General features: G+C 38.5%; 1 protein-coding gene across 3 annotated transcripts; it reads right to left on the bottom strand.

The window, feature by feature from the left end:
* Positions 1-1,191: 1,191 nt before the first annotated feature.
* Positions 1,192-7,033, bottom strand: LOC146576249 (uncharacterized). 3 transcript variants are annotated; one of them, XM_085271355.1, is made up of 2 exons: positions 2,764-7,033; positions 1,192-1,219 (listed from the first exon to the last, which is right to left on the bottom strand). In XM_085271355.1, the coding sequence occupies exons 1-2, from the start codon at positions 6,952-6,954 to the stop codon at positions 1,214-1,216; spliced, it is 4,197 nt and encodes a 1,398-aa protein (XP_085127481.1). In that variant the 5' UTR covers positions 6,955-7,033; the 3' UTR covers positions 1,192-1,213. The 3 variants fall into 3 exon arrangements, with proteins under 3 accessions (XP_085127481.1, XP_085127479.1, XP_085127480.1); XM_085271353.1 differs by lacking the exon at positions 1,192-1,219 and adding an exon at positions 2,388-2,571; XM_085271354.1 differs by lacking the exon at positions 1,192-1,219 and adding an exon at positions 2,388-2,567.
* Positions 7,034-19,977: the final 12,944 nt, after the last annotated feature.

The following is a 19,977-nucleotide window of genomic DNA, read 5'->3' as shown; positions in this document are numbered from 1 at the left end:
AATAAGTATCAATAGTTTACAGCATTGTTCAGCCATGCCGCTAAATGCTTTTTTACACGTTGTTTTAACCTGGGCTCAGACACAAAGTCCCAAATTTAGTTAGTCCCTGACTTTGAGTTGTGGTTATGACTAATTATTATACACAAGGCTTTATCTATCTGAACTCTAAGGACACAAATGTGAAAAAAAAACTATACTTACCAGCTGATACCCCACACTACACACTAGGTGTGCCATGTGACCTGAAACTTTGGTACAAAATCATCATAATCATTCTGTTAACACTGTTTTTTAACACTGTTTGTGTTGCTGTTCAGCAGTTTAAAATGTTTTAGATTGGATTACATGGAATGAATTTGAATTTTCTTGGGGGGTTTTGTGTGTGTTTTGTTCTTAGCAGATTTTTTCTTCCATACTGTTGAATTCCAGTTACCACATTTCTGGTCATATGACATCCCGAGTGCCCACTTAAAAAAATCCCCACAGTTAATTCAACATTAGAACAAAATAAAAAAATGTTAAATAAATAAAGGTTTGCTCTGTGATGAAATATTAAATAAGCATACATTGTACAGAGCACTAACAATGAAAACAATCCTTTAGCCTGTTGATCAGAGAGAGGCCGTCATTATGTCCATTTAAAACCTGTAATCACAGAGCACAACGTTTCTGTGAAACTATGAAGTCCCATATGATCCTCATCATGTCCAGTGACTGCAGAGTGGATCCTCCCTGTCATCCGACCAGTGTTTGACGTGTGGCAAGCAGCACAGAAGCAGGATAGCGGAGGACTTTAAAAGAAGAGCAGAAAACAGGAATATGTAGTTGTAAATGTAAATATCAGTGATACTTGTCTTGTGAAAGGGAATAAAATAATGGAAATGTTAACTTACACACTCATTTAGGGAGGATCTTGACACTGCACAGAGGAGGCACAGTCAGTCTGACAATGATGGTGATCTCCAGGGATGTTTTCCTGCAGCAACATTCTTGCCAACTGGCCATATGATCCAGAGTAGTTGGTTTGTAATGAACAGAAAGGTGTATATGTTAGGTAGTGTGCACTCAGAGCTGGTCCTAAGAAACAAACACATCCTGTAATAAACTGAATACCTGTAGTAGTGCTGCTGCAAATATGAAGCCCTTCTATCATGTGTGGTTTCAAAGAAGGCTCAGTCACAGAAACTGTGCAGTCTGTTCAGTCCTGAGTGTCTCAGCTCTGAAGGGGATGAATCACAGAGGGAAACACCTGAGTACAGACATTACAATACACTCTAACACTCCTAAGGTCAAGTGAAAACACAATTTAAACAGTTTACAAAGAATGAATACATGTTTTCATGGAAATAATGTCATTAACCCTTTTTGTTGTTAGTAAATCTCACCGACTGCTTGTGGGACAAGCTAGAAGGAGGACTTATCACAGAATCTCTCCTGTGCTCCAGATGTGAAGTCTCACGCTCTGATCGTATGGCGATGAAGATGGTGATGATGAAGTTTCTCTGATCTGTGGCATTACAGTTTCTAGCTGCTATGTGCTTCACACTGTTGGATCTTACATGTGAAGCTTGGAGAAGACACAGGAGGACTGTGTCTCTCTTAAAAAGAAAAAAAAAGAAAAACAAAGGAAACCTAACAGGAATGGAACCCCCCCCCCCCCTCAACTCCCACCGTAACCCCCCCCCCTTCCACTCAACTCCCCAACCTCACACCATCCAATGTCTATACAAATGTAGGGTATCAGCTGGTAACAGAAAGCAAGTGTAACATATGTACTACATATGTAACACTGCTGAAACATTTCTGGCCAGAAATGTGCAGTTATCAACCCAGACCCACCCTGATGATTGCACTGGCCGAAACATGATAAAAGCTCATAAAAATTTATGTTTCATAGAAAAATTTGTCCAAAAATATAATCGTATACTTTTGAAAAAGTTTAAAGTTTATAACAAACCAAAATAATAACATTTTTGTAAATAGTATTTCAAAATAGAGGCACACATAAAGTGGCTTAACTGTCATTATTGCTGTAATTAGGTTTGTTTGTTTGTTTTTTTAAAAAGCAACCTTTAGTCATTATTGTTCTCTCAGAAACAATGAAGAAGCTGTTGAACATTTATGTGTTGTGTAGGCAATCCTCTGGTCCACCCTCCCTCCCTCCCAGCCACAGTGAGACTGGGGCAGCCTGGCAGGATGTTGAAGCCTGGCTGCAGAGAGGATATGCCTACACTGTTCGTTTCAAACTGCTATATTTGATTTTTCTGACATTTATAGGTTACTGTTAGTGAATTTTAGATTTTCTGTAATAAATAAAATTGTCATCTTTTACTGATATCATTACTTAATTCATGTAATTATATTTTATGTAAACAATTCAACCATTATACTGCAATGCAGGGCGTCAACTTTTAAATATCGCTCTACTTTCTTAAGTCATTCAAAAATATAGAAATTACTTACTGTATTCAAAGATCTAGATCATGAATCATCACAGGACAATACACAGTATACTGGGTCATGGTAACTATGGTATGTCTTCATGACTCCAGAATGGAGACATCGATCTGACTGAGAAATGAAAATTAGGTCAAGCAGTGTGTTCTTCTCTGTGGTAGGGGCAGTGATGACCTGTGCGTATCCCCTAGACTCAAACAACTCCATGATTGGTTTGTTTGCACTGGATAAAACATTCTCATTAAAATCACCACAAACTATGATGGGATGACAGTCCATGATCTCCAATGAGTCTAATAGGCTTACCAGGTTTTTCAGGAATGGCCTCAGAGTGTAGTCTGGAGGTCTGTATACAACTGCAATCAGAGCACTGACTGGTGCTTCAACCTTTAAAGCCAGAAATTCAAGGTCAGTTACATTATGGATGTACTGTTTTTCATGCACTTGAATGTCACTTTTCACATAAACAGCAACTCCACCACCACTTCTGTTTGCCATCTGGGGAAAGTTTGTGTAGGACAGGTGTCTGTTGCGTTTGAACAAATTGTAATTTTCCAAGTGGAGACTCTCTGCGACAAAAGAGCCCCGCAGGTGTGTTTCTGTTAGGCACAAAACATCTGCTAGACACAATTCATGGTGACTTTTGATGTCATTAATGTGAGCTGGCAGTCCCTCTGTATTATGATGAACAATGGTGAAAACCTCTGACCTGCTGAGGGTTTGTCTCACGTGTAGAAGAGGCATCATGTCATCAAGGTTGGCTTGTCTCATGTTCTCAAGTGCTGCAGTGATTTCTGGGTTGGTGAATATTTTTTTCTCCTCCATATCAAGAAGATACAGTCCACTGAGAGACGTCACTCTACTGACAGCTACGTAGGCCATGCCGGGCTCAAAAATGCTCTTAAGAGAGACAACAGCTGATGTAGTTGTCATACCCTGTACCTTATGTATTGTACATGCAAAGGCCAGCTTCACTGGGAACTGTCTTCGTACCACTCCTTTCTGCTTCAGATTCTCCTCTGCTCTCTCAATGTACACCATGTCGTCTGCTGGTGTGCGGTTATTCTTTCCAGATGTCTCATTATCCATTTTAAGTCCAAGTTTGATGATGTGTTGGTCGTTTTCAGAGTGAACTACTCTAAGTAGTTTTCCAAAAGCTCCATTAACCAAACCATTTTGTATGTCAATGTTTCTGGTGAGCATGACACGAGCTCCTTCTGCAACTTTCAGTGTGTCTGGTAACTCGTTTTTACCTCCTTTCAACGGTCTGTCTTGAAGTGCCATTCTGCCAGTTCTAGGATCTTTTCTATAATCATCTGCATGGATGTCAATGATATGAGTGTGGAGCAGAGCCAGTGTTGAAGAGTTGTGTGCATCCACTTCTTTATTAGTTGCAAAAATGTGCAATGCATCAGTCGGACAATGGGCTGGTTCAGTTATGGCCTGTAACAACAAATCTCTATCTGCTTCGCAAAGCTCATCCAACTTTCCTTTCACACGAATTCTGTTCAGCATCTCAGCAAAGACAACATCATCTTTCTGACGCATAATCTCAGTCAGAGTGATCATCTGAAAATGCTCCCGCCACAGGTCGATCTCGGACGGGTCGTGCACACAGAGAGGTTTAGACTGTCGCACTGGGGGTAGCTGATAGAAGTCTCCGACAGCAATGACTGACATGCCTCCAAAGGGTCTCCGAGTCCCTTTGATCTGTTTGAGTCTTGCATCTACATATGCAAAGAGATGTCTTGACACCATAGACACTTCGTCAATGACGATTATTTCAGCATTCAAAAGTTCTGATCTGACTTCATCCAGCTGATTGCCAAGTCCCTGAATGGGAGGTTTTAAGCTTCTCGGGAGCTTGAGAAGAGAATGCAGTGTTGTTCCAGAAATGTTAAAAGCTGCAGTCCCAGTGAAAGCAGTTAACAGGACAGTGGGTTTTGATATGTCAACGTCGTCTGCATATCTGGGCACTTTGCTCAGTATCTTAGATGCTTCTGAGTAGATGCATTTGATAAGATGTGATTTTCCTGTTCCAGCACCACCATTAATATAAAAGAAAAACTGCTCTGGATTTAGAGCACAGACTCTTTTAATGCACCAGTCTCTAACTGCATAAAATATGCAGGCTTGCTTCTTATTCAGATTTTGAAACATCTGACGTAACAATGTGGGATCAATAGCAGGGGGTTCCCTGATGGCTCTGACTTCTGTTGAAGCATCAGCCTGACGGCTGTAGTCGGGCACATCTTCCTGTTCATTTTCATTGTCTCGCTCTCTTTCTTGTTCAACAAGTGGCAACCTTACGAGATCTGATTCAGGTGCCAGATTACACCATTCGTCAGTCACACCTCTGTTCTGCTCATATTCCTCAACAGCGCTCTCGATCTCCTCACTGTTTTTCTCATATTTTTCTCTGTTTCTTTTGACAATGTGTTGCACGTACTCAAGACGGTCAGTACCTGGCAGCTGTACACAGCCAGCACCATAGAAAGCCTGATAGGTTGGCAACGATGGTGTTTTCAGTTCGTGGTCTGAACGATGAGGAAGGTACAGTTTAAGCAGTCTTCCGTAATATTGCTCTGGATGTTTTTCTTGTGAGCAGCGGTGAAATCTGATGATAGCAGGCTTATTGTTTTTGCGCCTTTGCACAAACCCCATCTCATTGAGAAGGGGCAAAACATCTTTACCTTTTTTCTGTTGGCCATAGACAATCCTGCAAGTAGCAGCAAAGTCTGCCATGCACATCTCCTCATACTCTGGTGTTTCAGGTCTGGCTTTGTATTTGTCATTCAAAGATGTCATCCAAACATTGGAAGACTCAGGTGTTGTGTTGTCCAGAACTGACAGGGGACGACTCATTTTCACAGGATTATCATCAGTTGGAATGAATATTACAGCACGTGAACATTGCTTCATGTGAAGACCACATGCACGAGCAACACACTCCTGTGCACTGATCTCTCGCTTCTTTGAATATGCCTGCATGACGGCTCTCATTTCATCGCACTCATTTACACTGTCCTTATGGGAGTTCTCAATGACAGTTTTCAGGTACTCAGATAGCCCGCCCTCTTTTTTTGATATATATTTCATTAAATAATTTGCAGCGCCGAAAGCATCTAAAACAAAGCTTATGTCGATATTACTGTTCCAGGCTTCAAGCAGATGTGGATTATAGCCATTTATCCAAGAGTCTTTTGGATCACGCTTTAGTATGATCGTACTCCTCATGTTCATTTTATTCAGGTATCTCTCATATTCTGCATGTGTCAACTTGCATCTTTCCAAGAGCTGCTCTAAACTCATGGAAGCAGTTTCAGGTTCATTCAGCAGCTGGTTCAGTGGTCTGAGCTTGTTCTTTGCCGTTTCTACTTCCAGTGCATCATCCTCACTGGGTCTTGTGATCATTGTCTCATTGCAGGGTGGTTTGGGAAAACCAAAACGGCACCCGGAGCTTAAACTCCTAAAGCACGTCTTTGTGTGGTTCTTACTGTGTTTTTGCACTTCTGTTACTTTTTTGTACAGTTCGGGTTGTTTATGTGGATCAGGCAGCTGAGCTGTGATGTATTTGTTTATAAAATCAACAACAGTTTGCTCATCATCCTCCTCAAACACAGGAGCACCTTCTACCCACAGGAGACAGTGTATGTGTGGGCTTCCTCTGTGCTGAAACTCAACTCTGTAAAAGTAGTCAATGACTTTGCCAAGTGGCTCTGCGGGAGATAAGAGTAAATCTCTGAATAATGCTTCAACTCTCTTGTCAAACATGCGCATTGTTGTGACAGGATTGCTTCTCAGGATGTCACACTTTGCTGACCAGTCGAGTCCTTCAAAATTCACTTGTTCACCTTGCTGCCTTGTTATTGCCTCGATCACTTCAGGCCAGCGCATTTCAGCAGCTGAAAATGTGCAAAAGAACGTGGGAGTTCCCAACTGTCTGATCATGGCAAAAAGATCTCTTGTTGTTTTCTCCCAATAGGCTGGGGTTCCTCTCAGAGGCTGCATGAATCTCACTGCATCTTTATTTCGCACCAGTTTCTCCACCTCATGTTTATCTTGTAACATGCCTGAGGTTATTTTTCTACCATCTCTGGTCAGAGGCTTTGCCTTCCTTAACTGTACTGTCATGCTGGATGTAGCCAAGTGTATTTCAGTCACAAACTGTGCAAAGAACAAATAGTTTGTGTCTTTGGCAAAACGATCATCAATGCAGAAAAGTCTTGATTTGAAATACCCACTGGGGGATACTTTGATCAGCCTTCTTTCATCAAGTGTGTTTTGGCCTGTAGGAAACTGCACAGGGAAGGCCATGGCCTCCAGTTTAGGTGTTTTGAAAAAACTTATTGGATTGTTTCTCTCTGCAGGAGCAACAGAGTAGATTCCTTCACTGAAACATAATATCTCCTCAGCCACATCAGGGGGCTGCAAACAGGACTCGAGTGCAAAACCACCATTAGTCAGTCCATCTGCTTGCTCTGAATCATCTCTCATCTGTTCATGCGATTGTTCACCATCACAGGGTAACGTGTCAATGTCCTGTTCATTTTTATTTTGTGCTTCACTCAGTGCATTTTTCTCACAGCTGTCAATTTCCATTAAATCAGCCTCATCATAATCGTCCTCATTCATGTTTTCATCATCATCATCATCATCATCATCATCATCATCTTCATCAGGAAGTGTTGGATCACACAGCTCAGCATCATCTCTGATGCTCACATCCTTATACTGTGGGTGAATCTGCTTGAGTTTATGCAGTGCTTGCACAAGTTTAGACCAGCTTACAGTCTGAAACAGCTGATGACCTTTGTAAGACAAGCGTCTCTTCAGTTTTATTCTCATGACCTGAGAATTAATTCTCAATCGAGGCAATGCTTCAACAGTTTCCTGTACCTCGGATGGGACACAGACCACATTTCCTCTAATTGCTCTTTGTCTGCCTTTGGGAAGAGGAATGATCTTGGCAAATGGTATGCACTTGGCTATGAGATGTCTCTCCAGTATGTTGAGATCAGACAGTTCAGGTGGAGTATCAGCAAGATCCAGTTTATTGGCAACAGCAAGTGCTGGCATGGATCCATTTTTAAGATGATCGTGGCAGGTGTGACAAATCCACTCTCTCTTTCTCTCATCGGGAACATTGCACTGCTCATTTCTGCAGTTTTCATCACAAACATGAACAAATCTTCCAGTCAAACATGTTGCAACCACATGTGGGTTTTTGACATACTTTGACCTTGTGCAGGGTCGCACTTGGTTTGGAAATGAAGCCTTGAAACAGACAGTACATGGGTATGATGGTCCAGCTTTGATTTGTGATTTGAACACAGATATGGCCTCGTTGATCACACTGTTGTCACTCTCTTGGGTTTGTCTGTTCACCCATCTGTATTTCCTTTTTATTTTCATGGCACATCTCATGTTGTGCATAATCCTGAATGCAAGATTACTTTGATACCTGTCTCGCATTAGTTGTTTCATTAGTTGTCTGTGTCTTACTCTGAATGCATTGTCACGTGCATAACGCTGAGTCACTCGAGACCTCTGTCTCTCTCTGAATTCAGGGTTTTCTTGATACCTTTTAGTTATATAGTTTTTTTTTTTTTGTCTAAATTCAGCATTGTCACAGTAGCGTCTTTTAATATATTGTTGTTGTTTCTTTCTAACTGTAGCATTCTCAGAAAAACGTTTTTTAACATATTGTTTTTGTTTCTTTCTGAATTCATCATTTTCACAGTAACGTCTTCTAATATATTGCTGTTGTTTCTGTCTGAATTCATCATTTTCACAGTAGCGTCTTTTCATATACTGTTGTTGTTTTTGTCTAACTTCAGGATTGTTTTTATATGTCTCGCTTGTGCAAGATTTTTTCTTTTCTTTGTAATCTTTATTTGAAGCATACTTTTGTCGTTCTTTCCTTTTTTGGTTTTCTTTTCTCTGATTTCTGGGTTTCTCTGATGCCATTAATCTTCTTTTCATTTTGTTCCTTTGTTGTTTATTAACTTTTTTCACTTTTTGTAAAACTATATCAGAAAGGTCACAGGCAGCAACATTTGTTATGGCAGCATTTGATTGACATGAAAAAGCATCACTTGATGGAAGGAAACTTAATTCACTGCATAGTTCTTCAGTTGGTATATTAGGAGGTTCATTCTGATCTTCATATGATGTGAACTGAGTCATGTGGACTTCTTTTTGTTTCACCAGTGGCGTACAAATGGACATTTGACAAAAGATATTTTCAGTCGGATCAGTGGTTGTGTTTCTCCTTGGAGTAGAGGGGTTTGCTTCATCAACAGTTGTATCAGAGTGAGTAGGTGCCACAGCAGTGGCAGCTGTTGGTCTGCAGACTGTGTCTGTGATAGTATCACTCAGGTTGACTGTGCTCATACTGTAGAACTGCACAGGCTTCAGTTCATAGTTACAAGAGGGTGATATCTCCATCATTTCATAAGAATCTTGTAGCCTCTTAATCATGTCACTGAGGAGTGTGAATTTCAGCATCACAGCTGTACCACGATTACGTGACTGTAGTAGTAGAGGAAGACCAATGGGTGTTCTGGGGTGTGGGTCAAAGAAACCATATATGCCTGATGTGGATCTGAACACTGCGATACACAATCCACTCATAATCAGTAAGGCATACTGCACATCTGACAACAGGCAGCTCAGTCCTGCTTCTAAGCTCAGAAAGGTATCTACTGCCTCCTCTGGAGGTTCTTCAAATGTCCCATACCGGGAAGGCTGTGTCATGTTGACATGATACATAGACCTGCGAGCATCAACTTTGTCTGGCAGCTCATCGGTAGCCAAATGAATATTTTTAGGAAATCTTTTCTTGGCCTCTTTGTACATCACATCACCTTTATCCAAGACCAGATTAAGATCAGCTGTAGTCATGTTTTCATTCTCATGAAGGAAAGCAAGAAATGTGAGTGAGTTACATGTGCACTGCTTGTTTCTGGAGTCTCCATATTTAGGATGAGCCTGGCTGCGAGATGCACAGACATATATAACAGAGGGCTGGTTTTCAAGGTTCAGTCTTTCTGCATGAGATGGTCCTGCCACATCACTGTGACAGCCTCTTTTCAAAAAATCAGCATAACCCACCTGTGGGTCACATGACACCTCATGTTGTTCATTAAATTCATGCTGCAGTCCACTCTTTACAGCATCAGCATAAGATACCTGTTGTACATGTGCAGGAACATGTTGACCTGCCTGTTTGACACTGTCAGAATTGGTCTTTGTAGACACACTGTCTTCTGCAGAGCTCTGAGAAAAATCAAACTCAGCTTGTTCACATGTTGGTACTTTGTGAAACTCATGAAACTTTTTCCAGCGTTGTTTTGCAGCTTGTGACTTTTTCTGCTTCCTTGGCATTTTCACACACTGCAAGTGTTTCTTAGTCTTTAGAAAATATGTTCACAAGAGAAGAGTGGCACACACCAGGAGATGTTGTCTTTGTTTTTATATTTCAGTTTTTATTTGTCTTAAACAGTTGTCTTTCGTTTGACAGTTTGTTCTTCAGTTGAGAGAATATTATGCACTCTCTTTATTGGCTTGGCACAACTTAGCAGCAAGCCAAGAGTGAAAAACAGGTAGAGAGAAAATTTAGAAGAGAGAACAGGCAGAGCAGGAGAGACACGGCTGGGAAATCACAATCAAACCGTGAATTAGTTTTCTTTGTTTGTTCAGTTTGTTCTCAGGTAGAGGCAATATATGCACTCTTTATTGCTTTAATGGCTTGGCGTTTTTCAGCAGCAAGCCAAGAGTGAAAAACAGGTAGAGAGAAAATTTAGCAGTGAGAACAGACAGAGCAGGAGAGACACGGCTTTAAATCAAACCGCAGATTTTTCTTTGTTTGTTCAGTTTGTTCATAGGTTGAGGCAAAATATGCACTCTTTATTGCTTTGTTGGCTTGGCGTTTTTCAGCAGCAAGCCAAGAGTGAAAAACAGGTAGAGAGAAAATTTAGCAGAGAGAACAGACAGAGCAGGAGAGACACGGCTTTAAATCAAACCGCAAAAGGATTGTTGGTTTGGCAAAATTTCTCACAAACCACAGAGTGAAATACAGATGGAAAGAAGGCAGAGACAATAGGTGGAGGAGGATAGAGGGGTTGGGGGGTTGGGATGTGAGAGAGAAGACTGGAGATCTGGTCCTTGTTCTTCTTCTTCTTCTACACACTCTGAACAAAAAACAAGAAAAAAAAATAATTTTATTAAAATTATATCACATGGTAATTGTATGAACTAAATGTGACTACTGCAAAAGGACAAAACAAATATTCAAGCTAAACTGTTGTCGGCTGCCATGTGCAAAAAGTTGCATAATTGGGCACTTTTTAAAAGAATAAATATTTAATTAAATTCAGCAATAATATTTTTAAATACAAATATGATTGAGTGAATCATTAATTAATCACATGTAGTGTGACTACAAAAATGTACGGAAAAAATATTTTAGCCCAATTGTTAAGCTGCACTTATGTGTATTTATTATAAAATTGTGTTTAAAAGGTCTAGCACAAAGTTTGAACCCATCACTTTACAGCTTATATTAGTCATATTATTTTTTTATTTTGGTCTACTTCTCTTACAGTATGTGCACACCTACCAGGCAAAGCACAGTGTCAGTCAGGTTCCTGAAAGAAACGAGAAATAATACGTTAGTTGTCTGTACAGTGTTATCAGACTAACAGAAATACAAAGCCCACACGACATGATACACTGAACTTCTAGTCAGCAGGGTAATTATAGAGTAATATAGCACACCAACTGATACAGCAGTCATTTTACAATTCAAACTAGTTAACTGAAGTATTTCCACTTATGTAAGGCTACTGTTAGACTGTTACTAGCCTTAGCATTGCTGCTAGCGCTAGCATTCCGGCTAGCATTAGCACTTCAGTTAGTGTTAGCAATGCAGCTAGCGTTAGCATTGCAGCTAGCGTTAGCATTGCAGCTAGCGTTAGCAATGCTGCTAGCGCTAGCAGCATTGCAGCTAGCGTTAGCAATGCTGCTAGCGCTAGCACTCTTACTGTTAAAACTGAGCCACAATGGCAATAATAAAGCTAATTTCTTACTTTTGTCTCACTGACCAGCAAGAAATATCACAGGAATATTATTTTTGTCAGTTAACAACTGCTAAGGCTAGTGTTAGCACTATAGCTAGCGTTAGCATTGTTGCTAGCATTAGCATCGAAGCTAGCGTTAGCACTGCTGCTAACAGCAAAACATCATAAACGTATATAAATGATAGCGAAGGTTATTCTTTTTTCTTTCTTCTTTGAATTCTTTTTAACTCTGTTGGACTTGATATGTGAGTTTAAATGTCAAACATGTATTTTTTCCATCATAAAAATAAAACACTGCAGTACTGAGTGTACTGTACTTACCACAACAGAGAGCAAAGCGGAATGACGACAGTTGGTCCAGTGATAGGTTAAAAACAGATGAGGCGTTCAGGTGGTGCTTGGAAATTTGACCATCAGTTTGAACAGCAATAATGAGCATATACATGTCTGTGTGTTGGTCTCTGTGTGTGACAGACATAGAGAGATAGAGGGAAAAAATACACTATACTAGTGTACAAATTGGTACTTTTTGCCCAAGTATAAGCGAATGAGTGACATACAGAAAAACAGGGCAACTGGCATTAAATGAGCAAATAAAAAGTATTAAATCTTGAACTGTTTTGTGGGTTTTATTTTAAGACTACTTTGAGTGTATTCGTGGGGAGATAAACTATACAGACTATAAACAGAAACATTAAATGAGATTAGATTAGTTAAACGTTAGTTAAAAGGTGGGGGAAATTAACTACAGACCAATAGATGCTGAGAGCTTTAATTATCCAGTCAGAAAGGATGATTTTGAAGTCATCAACTGACTCCAACTGCCCAGATCTGAAAAACCTTTGTGCCAATCACAATGCTCTACTTAGTTGGCATATACTAACTAGTGACAAACTATTAATCTGTGGCAAAACCCTGTCAAAACTGTCTTATTGTACTTTTGAAAAAGTTAATCTTACTACAATCTAACATTTTTAGGTTTAACCTTGGCAGAGTGAGAGAGAGCTCGTTAAGCAGGCAGGTGTGAGCCTGGTTGCTATAGTAACTGCACCCAATGGCTCCATACACACGACACAGACATGTGCCTCACTTTTGCTGCTTAAAATGAACAGAAAAGTCAGGCCGAAACAAATTCTTCCCAAATGAAAAGTACATGTCGTGTTGACAAAATTCTTTCACCGTGAGCGACAGCAATGTCTAGTCTACTGAATTCTCAGTTTTCATGTCTGTGGAGTTTATTATATGGACGTGGTGACAGTGGAAAGACACCATGCTCTTCTGATTTTCAAACAAACCTTCTGAGCCATTTTAACATTAGAGTCTATGGAAGAGTTGGAGGGAGGAGGCTGTGCATTGGTGACATTTATGAAAGAACCATAACACCTAGTACAATAGTAAACACATTGGATGAAAGAGGACAGCCATGGCTACGTTTTGAGGGTAAAATCATACCTGTAGAGCAAACGCTGCGGACACAGCAGCAGTTTTAAAAAAGATTTTAAGATTATTTTTTTTGCTCCTCTCACTCTAGCAGTTGAGCTGCCTCACTCTAGCCCCAACATTCCGTCCCATACACACCCATTATAAACTCTGAAATGGGTGAAAAAACATCATGAAACTTAAACTGGAACTGAAGAAAAAGTATAATAGATATTGAAAAGATAAATACAAGTTGAATAGTTGAATGTCTTGTCTTCGTTTTAAAGTTTGAATGGTGGCTCTATGTGAACGTATGTTGAAGTAGTAAGAGTTTAAAAATGAGTAAGTTGAATGAGAATTTGAAGGGTCTCCCCATTGAAATACATGGGAAATTTTTGTTGAATAAAGTTGAATAAAATTAAAAATATAAATGTTAGAAATGAGAAAAATACAAGCAATCATGTCCAAAAGAATAGGAATCTAATGGTGTTTGAATGGTTTTTCTAAGTTGAACGGTTTTGAAGGAGTAGGCTTTCAAAAAACGTACGGAATAGATAATAATAAAATGGAACTAGAAAGTGCATTTTCTGAAGAAACTGCAGTGTGAATGCTTGAATCTGAATGTATGCACTGAAATGAATTAATTGCTGAATTTTGAGTTAAAAATATTGAATGAGATTTAAAAAAAACAACAACAAAAAACGAATTTAACCTGAAAACAAAGGTGCTGAACTGCTAAAAGCTGAAGGTTACACAGAAGAAGAAGTTGGAAAAAAGCTGAAAATGTTTTAATTGTAAATTAGAAAAACCTAAGAAATGAGAAAAGAACATTTAGAGTCAGAAAACATCTGAAAGAATATTAAAAGGTCATATTCTTTGAATCACTGAATGACTAAAATGTGATCCCTCCACTTGGATCCACACAGTTTAAAAAGTTTACATCTCTGAGCTTTGAAAGACAAGATGTTGGAAAGAGAACAACGATGGCGACGTTTTGAGGGTAAAATGATGGCTGTAACACTGTGGAGACAGCAGCAGTTGAAAGAGAAGTGTTTCAGATGAATCTTGGCAGAGTGAGAGAGAGAGCTCGTTAAGCAGGCAGGTGTGAGCCTGGTTGCTATAGTGACCGCACCCAATGGCTCCATACACACGGACACAGACATGCACCTCACTTTTGCTGCTTAAAATGAACAGAAAAGTCAGGCCGAAACAAATCGTTCCCATATGAAAAGTACAAGTCGTATTGACGAAATTCTTTCACCGTGAGCGACAGCAATGTCTAGTCTACTGAATTCTCAGTTTTCATGCCTGTGGAGTTTATTATATGGACGTGGTGACAGTGGAAAGACACCATGCTCTTCTGATTTTCAAAAGAACCTTCTGAGCCATTTTAACATTAGAGTCTATGGAAGAGTTGGAGGGAGGAGGCTGTGCATTGGTGACATTTACGAAAGAACCATAACACCTAGGACAATAGTAAACACATTGGATGAAAGAGGACAGCGATGGCTACGTTTTGAGGGTAAAATGGTGGCTGTAGAGCAAACGCTGTGGACACAGCAGCAGTTTTAAAAAAGATTTTAAGATTAATTTTTTTGCTCCTCTCACTCTAGCAGTTGAGCTCTCTCACTCTAGCCCCAACATTCCGTCCCATACACACCCATTATAAACTCTGAAACGGGTGAAAAAACATCATGAAACTTAAACTGGAACTGAAGAAAAAGTATAATAGATATTGAAAAGATAAATACAAGTTGAATAGTTGAATGTCTTGTCTTCGTTTTAAAGTTTGAATGGTGGCTCTATGTGAACGTATGTGGAAGTAGTAAGAGTTTAAAAATGAGTAAGTTGAATGAGAATTTGAAGGGTCTCCCCATTGAAATACATGGGAAATTTTTGTTGAATAAAGTTGAATAAAATTAAAAATATAAATGTTAAAAATGAGAAAAATAGAAGCAGTCATGTCCAAAATAATAGGAATCTAACGATGTTTGAATGGTTTTTCTAAGTTGAACGGTTTTGAAGGAGTAGGCTTTCAAAAAACGTACGGAAAAATAAAATATAATAATAACTAGAAAGTGCATTTTCTGAAGAAACTGCAGTGTGAATGCTTGAATCTGAATGTATGCACTGAAATGAATTAATTGCTGAATTTTGAGTTAAAAATATTGAATGAGATTTAAAAAAAAACAAAAAAAAAAACGAATTTAACCTGAAAACAAAGGTGCTGAACTGCTAAAAGCTGAAGGTTACACAGAAGAAGAAGTTGGAAAAAAACTGAAAATGTTTTAAATGTAAATTAGAAAACCCTAAGAAATGAGAAAAGAACATTTAGAGTCAGAAAACATCTGAATGAATATTAAAAGGTCATATTCTTTGAATCACTGAATGACTCAAATGTGATCCCTCCACTTTGATCCACACAGTTTAAAAAGTTTAAATGCCTGAGCTTTGAAAGATACGGTGTTGGAAAGAGAACAATAATGGCGACAATTTGAGGGTAAAATGATGGCTGTAACACTGTGGACACAGCAGCAGTTGAAAGAGAAGTGCTTAAGATGAATCTTGGTACAGTGGCAGGCAGAGCTCGTTAAGCAGGCAGGTGTGAGCCTGGTTGCTATAGTGACTGCACCCAATGGCTCCATACACACGTACACAGACATGCGCCTCACTTTTGCTGCTTAAAATGAACAGAAAAGTCAGGCCGAAACAAATCGTTCCCAAATGAAAAGTAAAAGTCGTATTGACAAAATTCTTTCACCGCGAGTGACAGCAATGTCTAGTCTACTGAATTCTCAGTTTTCATGCCTGTGGAGTTTATTATATGGACGTGGTGACAGTGGAAAGACACCATGCTCTTCTGATTTTCAAACGAACCTTCTGAGCCATTTTAACATTAGAGTCTATGGAAGAGTTGGAGGGAGGAGGCTGTGCATTGGTGACATTTACGAAAGAACCATAACACCTAGGACAATAGTAAACACATTGGATGAAAGAGGACAGCCATGGCTACGTTTTGAGGGTAAAATCATACCTGTAGAGCAAACGCTGCGGACACAGCAGCAGTTTTAAAAAAGATTTTAAGATAAAATTTTTTGCTCCTCTCACTCTAGCAGTTGAGCTGCCTCACTCTAGCCCCAACATTCCGTCCCATACACACCCATTATAAACTCTGAAACGGGTGAAAAAACATCATGAAACTTAAACTGGAACTGAAGAAAAAGTATAATAGATATTGAAAAGATAAATACAAGTTGAATACTTGAATGTCTTGTCTTCGTTTTAAAGTTTGAATGGTGGCTCTATGTCAATGTATGTGGAAGTAGTAAGAGTTTAAAAATGAGTAAGTTGAATGAGGATTTGAAGGGTCTCCCCATTGAAATACATTATAAATTTTTGTTGAATAAAGTTGAATAAAATTAAAAATATAAATGTTAAAAATATGAAAAATAGAAGCAGTGTTGTCCAAAAGAATAGGAATCTAACGGTGTTTGAATGGTTTTTCTAAGTTGAACGGTTTTGAAGGAGTAGGATTACAAAAAACGTACGGAATAGATAAAATATAATAATAATAATAACTAGAAAGTGCATTTTCTGAAGAAACTGCAGTGTGAATGCTTGAATCTGAATGTATGCACTGAAATGAATTAATTGCTGAATTTTGAGTTAAAAATATTGAATGAGATAAAAAAAAAAAAAAAAAAAACCCGAATTTAACCTGAAAACAAAGGTGCTGAACTGCTAAAAGCTGAAGGTTACACAGAAGAAGAAGTTGGAAAAAAACTGAAAATGTTTTAAATGTAAATTAGAAAACCCTAAGAAATGAGAAAAGAACATTTAGAGTCAGAAAACATCTGAATGAATATTAAAAGGTCATATTCTTTGAATCACTGAATGACTCAAATGTGATCCCTCCACTTTGATCCACACAGTTTAAAAAGTTTAAATGCCTGAGCTTTGAAAGATACGGTGTTGGAAAGAGAACAATAATGGCGACGTTTTGAGGGTAAAATGATGGCTGTAACACTGTGGACACAGCAGCAGTTGAAAGAGAAGTGCTTAAGATGAATCTTGGTACAGTGGCAGGCAGAGCTCGTTAAGCAGGCAGGTGTGAGCCTGGTTGCTATAGTGACCGCACCCAATGGCTCCATACACACGTACACAGACATGCGCCTCACTTTTGCTGCTTAAAATGAACAGAAAAGTCAGGCCGAAACAAATCGCTCCCAAATGAAAAGTAAAAGTCGTATTGACAAAATTCTTTCACCGTGAGCGACAGCAATGTCTAGTCTACCTAATTCTCAGTTTTCATGCCTGTGGAGCTTATTATATGGACGTGGTGACAGTGGAAAGACACCATGCTCTTCTGATTTTCAAACGAACCTTCTGAGCCATTTTAACATTAGAGTCTATGGAAGAGTTGGAGGGAGGAGGCTGTGCATTGGTGACATTTATGAAAGAACCATAACACCTAGTACAATAGTAAACACATTGGATGAAAGAGGACAGCGATGGCTACGTTTTGAGGGTAAAATCATACCTGTAGAGCAAACGCTGCGGACACAGCAGCAGTTTTAAAAAAGATTTTAAGATTAATTTTTTTGCTCCTCTCACTCTAGCAGTTGAGCTGCCTCACTCTAGCCCCAACATTCCGTCCCATACACACCCATTATAAACTCTGAAACGGGTGAAAAAACATCATGAAACTTAAACTGGAACTGAAGAAAAAGTATAATAGATATTGAAAAGATAAATACAAGTTGAATAGTTGAATGTCTTGTCTTCGTTTTAAAGTTTGAATGGTGGCTCTATGTCAATGTATGTGGAAGTAGTAAGAGTTTAAAAATGAGTAAGTTGAATGAGGATTTGAAGGGTCTCCCCATTGAAATACATTATAAATTTTTGTTGAATAAAGTTGAATAAAATTAAAAATATAAATGTTAAAAATATGAAAAATAGAAGCAGTGTTGTCCAAAAGAATAGGAATCTAACGGTGTTTGAATGGTTTTTCTAAGTTGAACGGTTTTGAAGGAGTAGGCTTATAAAAAACGTACGGAAAAATAAAATATAATAATAATAATAATAATAAAGATTAGAATAACAATACTGTGAATGCTTTTCAAGCATTCACACTAACTAGAAAGTGCATTTTCTGAAGAAACTGCAGTGTGAATGCTTGAATCTGAATGTATGCACTGAAATGAATTAATTGCTGAATTCTAAGTTAAAAATGTTGAATGACATAAAACAAAACAAAAAAATTCGAATTTAACCTGAAAACAAAGGTGCTGAATTGCTAAAAGCTGAAGGTTACACAGAAGAAGAAGTTGGAAAAAAGCTGAAAATGTTTTAATTGTAAATTAGAAAACCCTAAGAAATGAGAAAAGAACATTTAGAGTAAGAAAACATCTGAATGAATATCAAAAGTTCATATTCTTTGAATCACTGAATGACTAAAATTTGATCCCTCCGCTTGGATCCACACAGTTTAAAAAATTTAAAAGTCTGAGCTTTGAAAGACACGGTGTTGGAAAGAGAACAATAATGGCGACAATTTGAGGGTAAAATGATGGCTGTAACACTGTGGACACAGCAGCAGTTGAAAGAGAAGTGTTTAAGATGAATCTTGGTACAGTGGCAGGCAGAGCTCGTTAAGCAGGCAGGTGTGAGCCTGGTTGCTATAGTGACCGCACCCAATGGCTCCATACACACGTACACAGACATGCGCCTCACTTTTGCTCCTTAAAATGAACAGAAAAGTCAGGCCGAAACAAATCGCTCCCAAATGAAAAGTAAAAGTCGTATTGACGAAATTCTTTCACCGTGAGCGACAGCAATGTCTAGTCTACCTAATTCTCAGTTTTCATGCCTGTGGAGCTTATTATATGGACGTGGTGACAGTGTAAAGACACCATGCTCTTCTGATTTTCAAACGAACCTTCTGAGCCATTTTAACATTAGAGTCTATGGAAGAGTTGGAGGGAGGAGGCTGTGCATTGGTGACATTTATGAAAGAACCATAACACCTAGTACAATAGTAAACACATTGGATGAAAGAGGACAGCCATGGCTACGTTTTGAGGGTAAAATCATACCTGTAGAGCAAACGCTGCGGACACAGCAGCAGTTTTAAAAAAGATTTTAAGATTATTTTTTTTGCTCCTCTCACTCTAGCAGTTGAGCTGCCTCACTCTAGCCCCAACATTCCGTCCCATACACACCCATTATAAACTTTGAAACGGGTGAAAAAACATCATGAAACTTAAACTGGAACTGAAGAAAAAGTATAATAGATATTGAAAAGATAAATGCAAGTTGAATAGTTGAATGTCTTGTCTTCGTTTTAAAGTTTGAATGGTGGCTCTATGTCAATGTATGTGGAAGTAGTAAGAGTTTAAAAATGAGTAAGTTGAATGAGGATTTGAAGGGTCTCCCCATTGAAATACATTATAAATTTTTGTTGAATAAAGTTGAATAAAATTAAAAATATAAATGTTAAAAATATGAAAAATGGAAGCAGTGTTGTCCAAAAGAATAGGAATCTAACGGTGTTGGAATGGTTTTTCTAAGTTGAACGGTTTTGAAGGAGTAGGATTACAAAAAACGTACGGAATACAGAATAAAATATAATAATAATAATAATAAAGATTAGAAGAACAATACTGTGAATGCTTTTCAAGCATTCACACTAATAAAGATTCGAATAACAATACTGTGAATGCTTTTCAAGCATTCACACTAACTAGAAAGTGCATTTTCTGAAGAAACTGCAGTGTGAATGCTTGAATCTGAATGTATGCACTGAATTGAATTAATTGCTGAATTTTGAGTTACAAATATTGAATGAGATTAAAAAAAAACAAAAAAAACCCCGAATTTAACCTGAAAACAAAGGTGCTGAACTGCTAAAAGCTGAAGGTTACACAGAAGGAGGAGTTGGAAAAAAACTGAAAATGTTTTAAATGTAAATTAGAAAACCCTAAGAAATGAGAAAAGAACATTTAGAGTCAGAAAACAT

Source organism: Mchenga conophoros, linkage group LG4 (genome assembly GCF_057382185.1).
Source record: "Mchenga conophoros isolate Kocher_MC1m ecotype Shallow Benthic linkage group LG4, M_conophoros_male_GT1.1, whole genome shotgun sequence".
Classification (NCBI taxonomy): Eukaryota; Metazoa; Chordata; class Actinopteri; order Cichliformes; family Cichlidae; genus Mchenga; species Mchenga conophoros.
This window is presented reverse-complemented; position numbering and strand designations above follow the sequence as displayed.

Bases quoted from the DNA above. Each gene is read 5' to 3' on its own strand.
- LOC146576249 (XM_085271353.1), bottom strand. From the start codon at position 6,954: ATGAGAGATGATTCAGAGCAAGCAGATGGACTGACTAATGGTGGTTTT. The intron at 2,572-2,763 runs GTAAGCCTATTA...TTCATTTCTCAG, and splicing joins GGCCATTCCTGAAAAACCTG to TCAGATCGATGTCTCCATTC.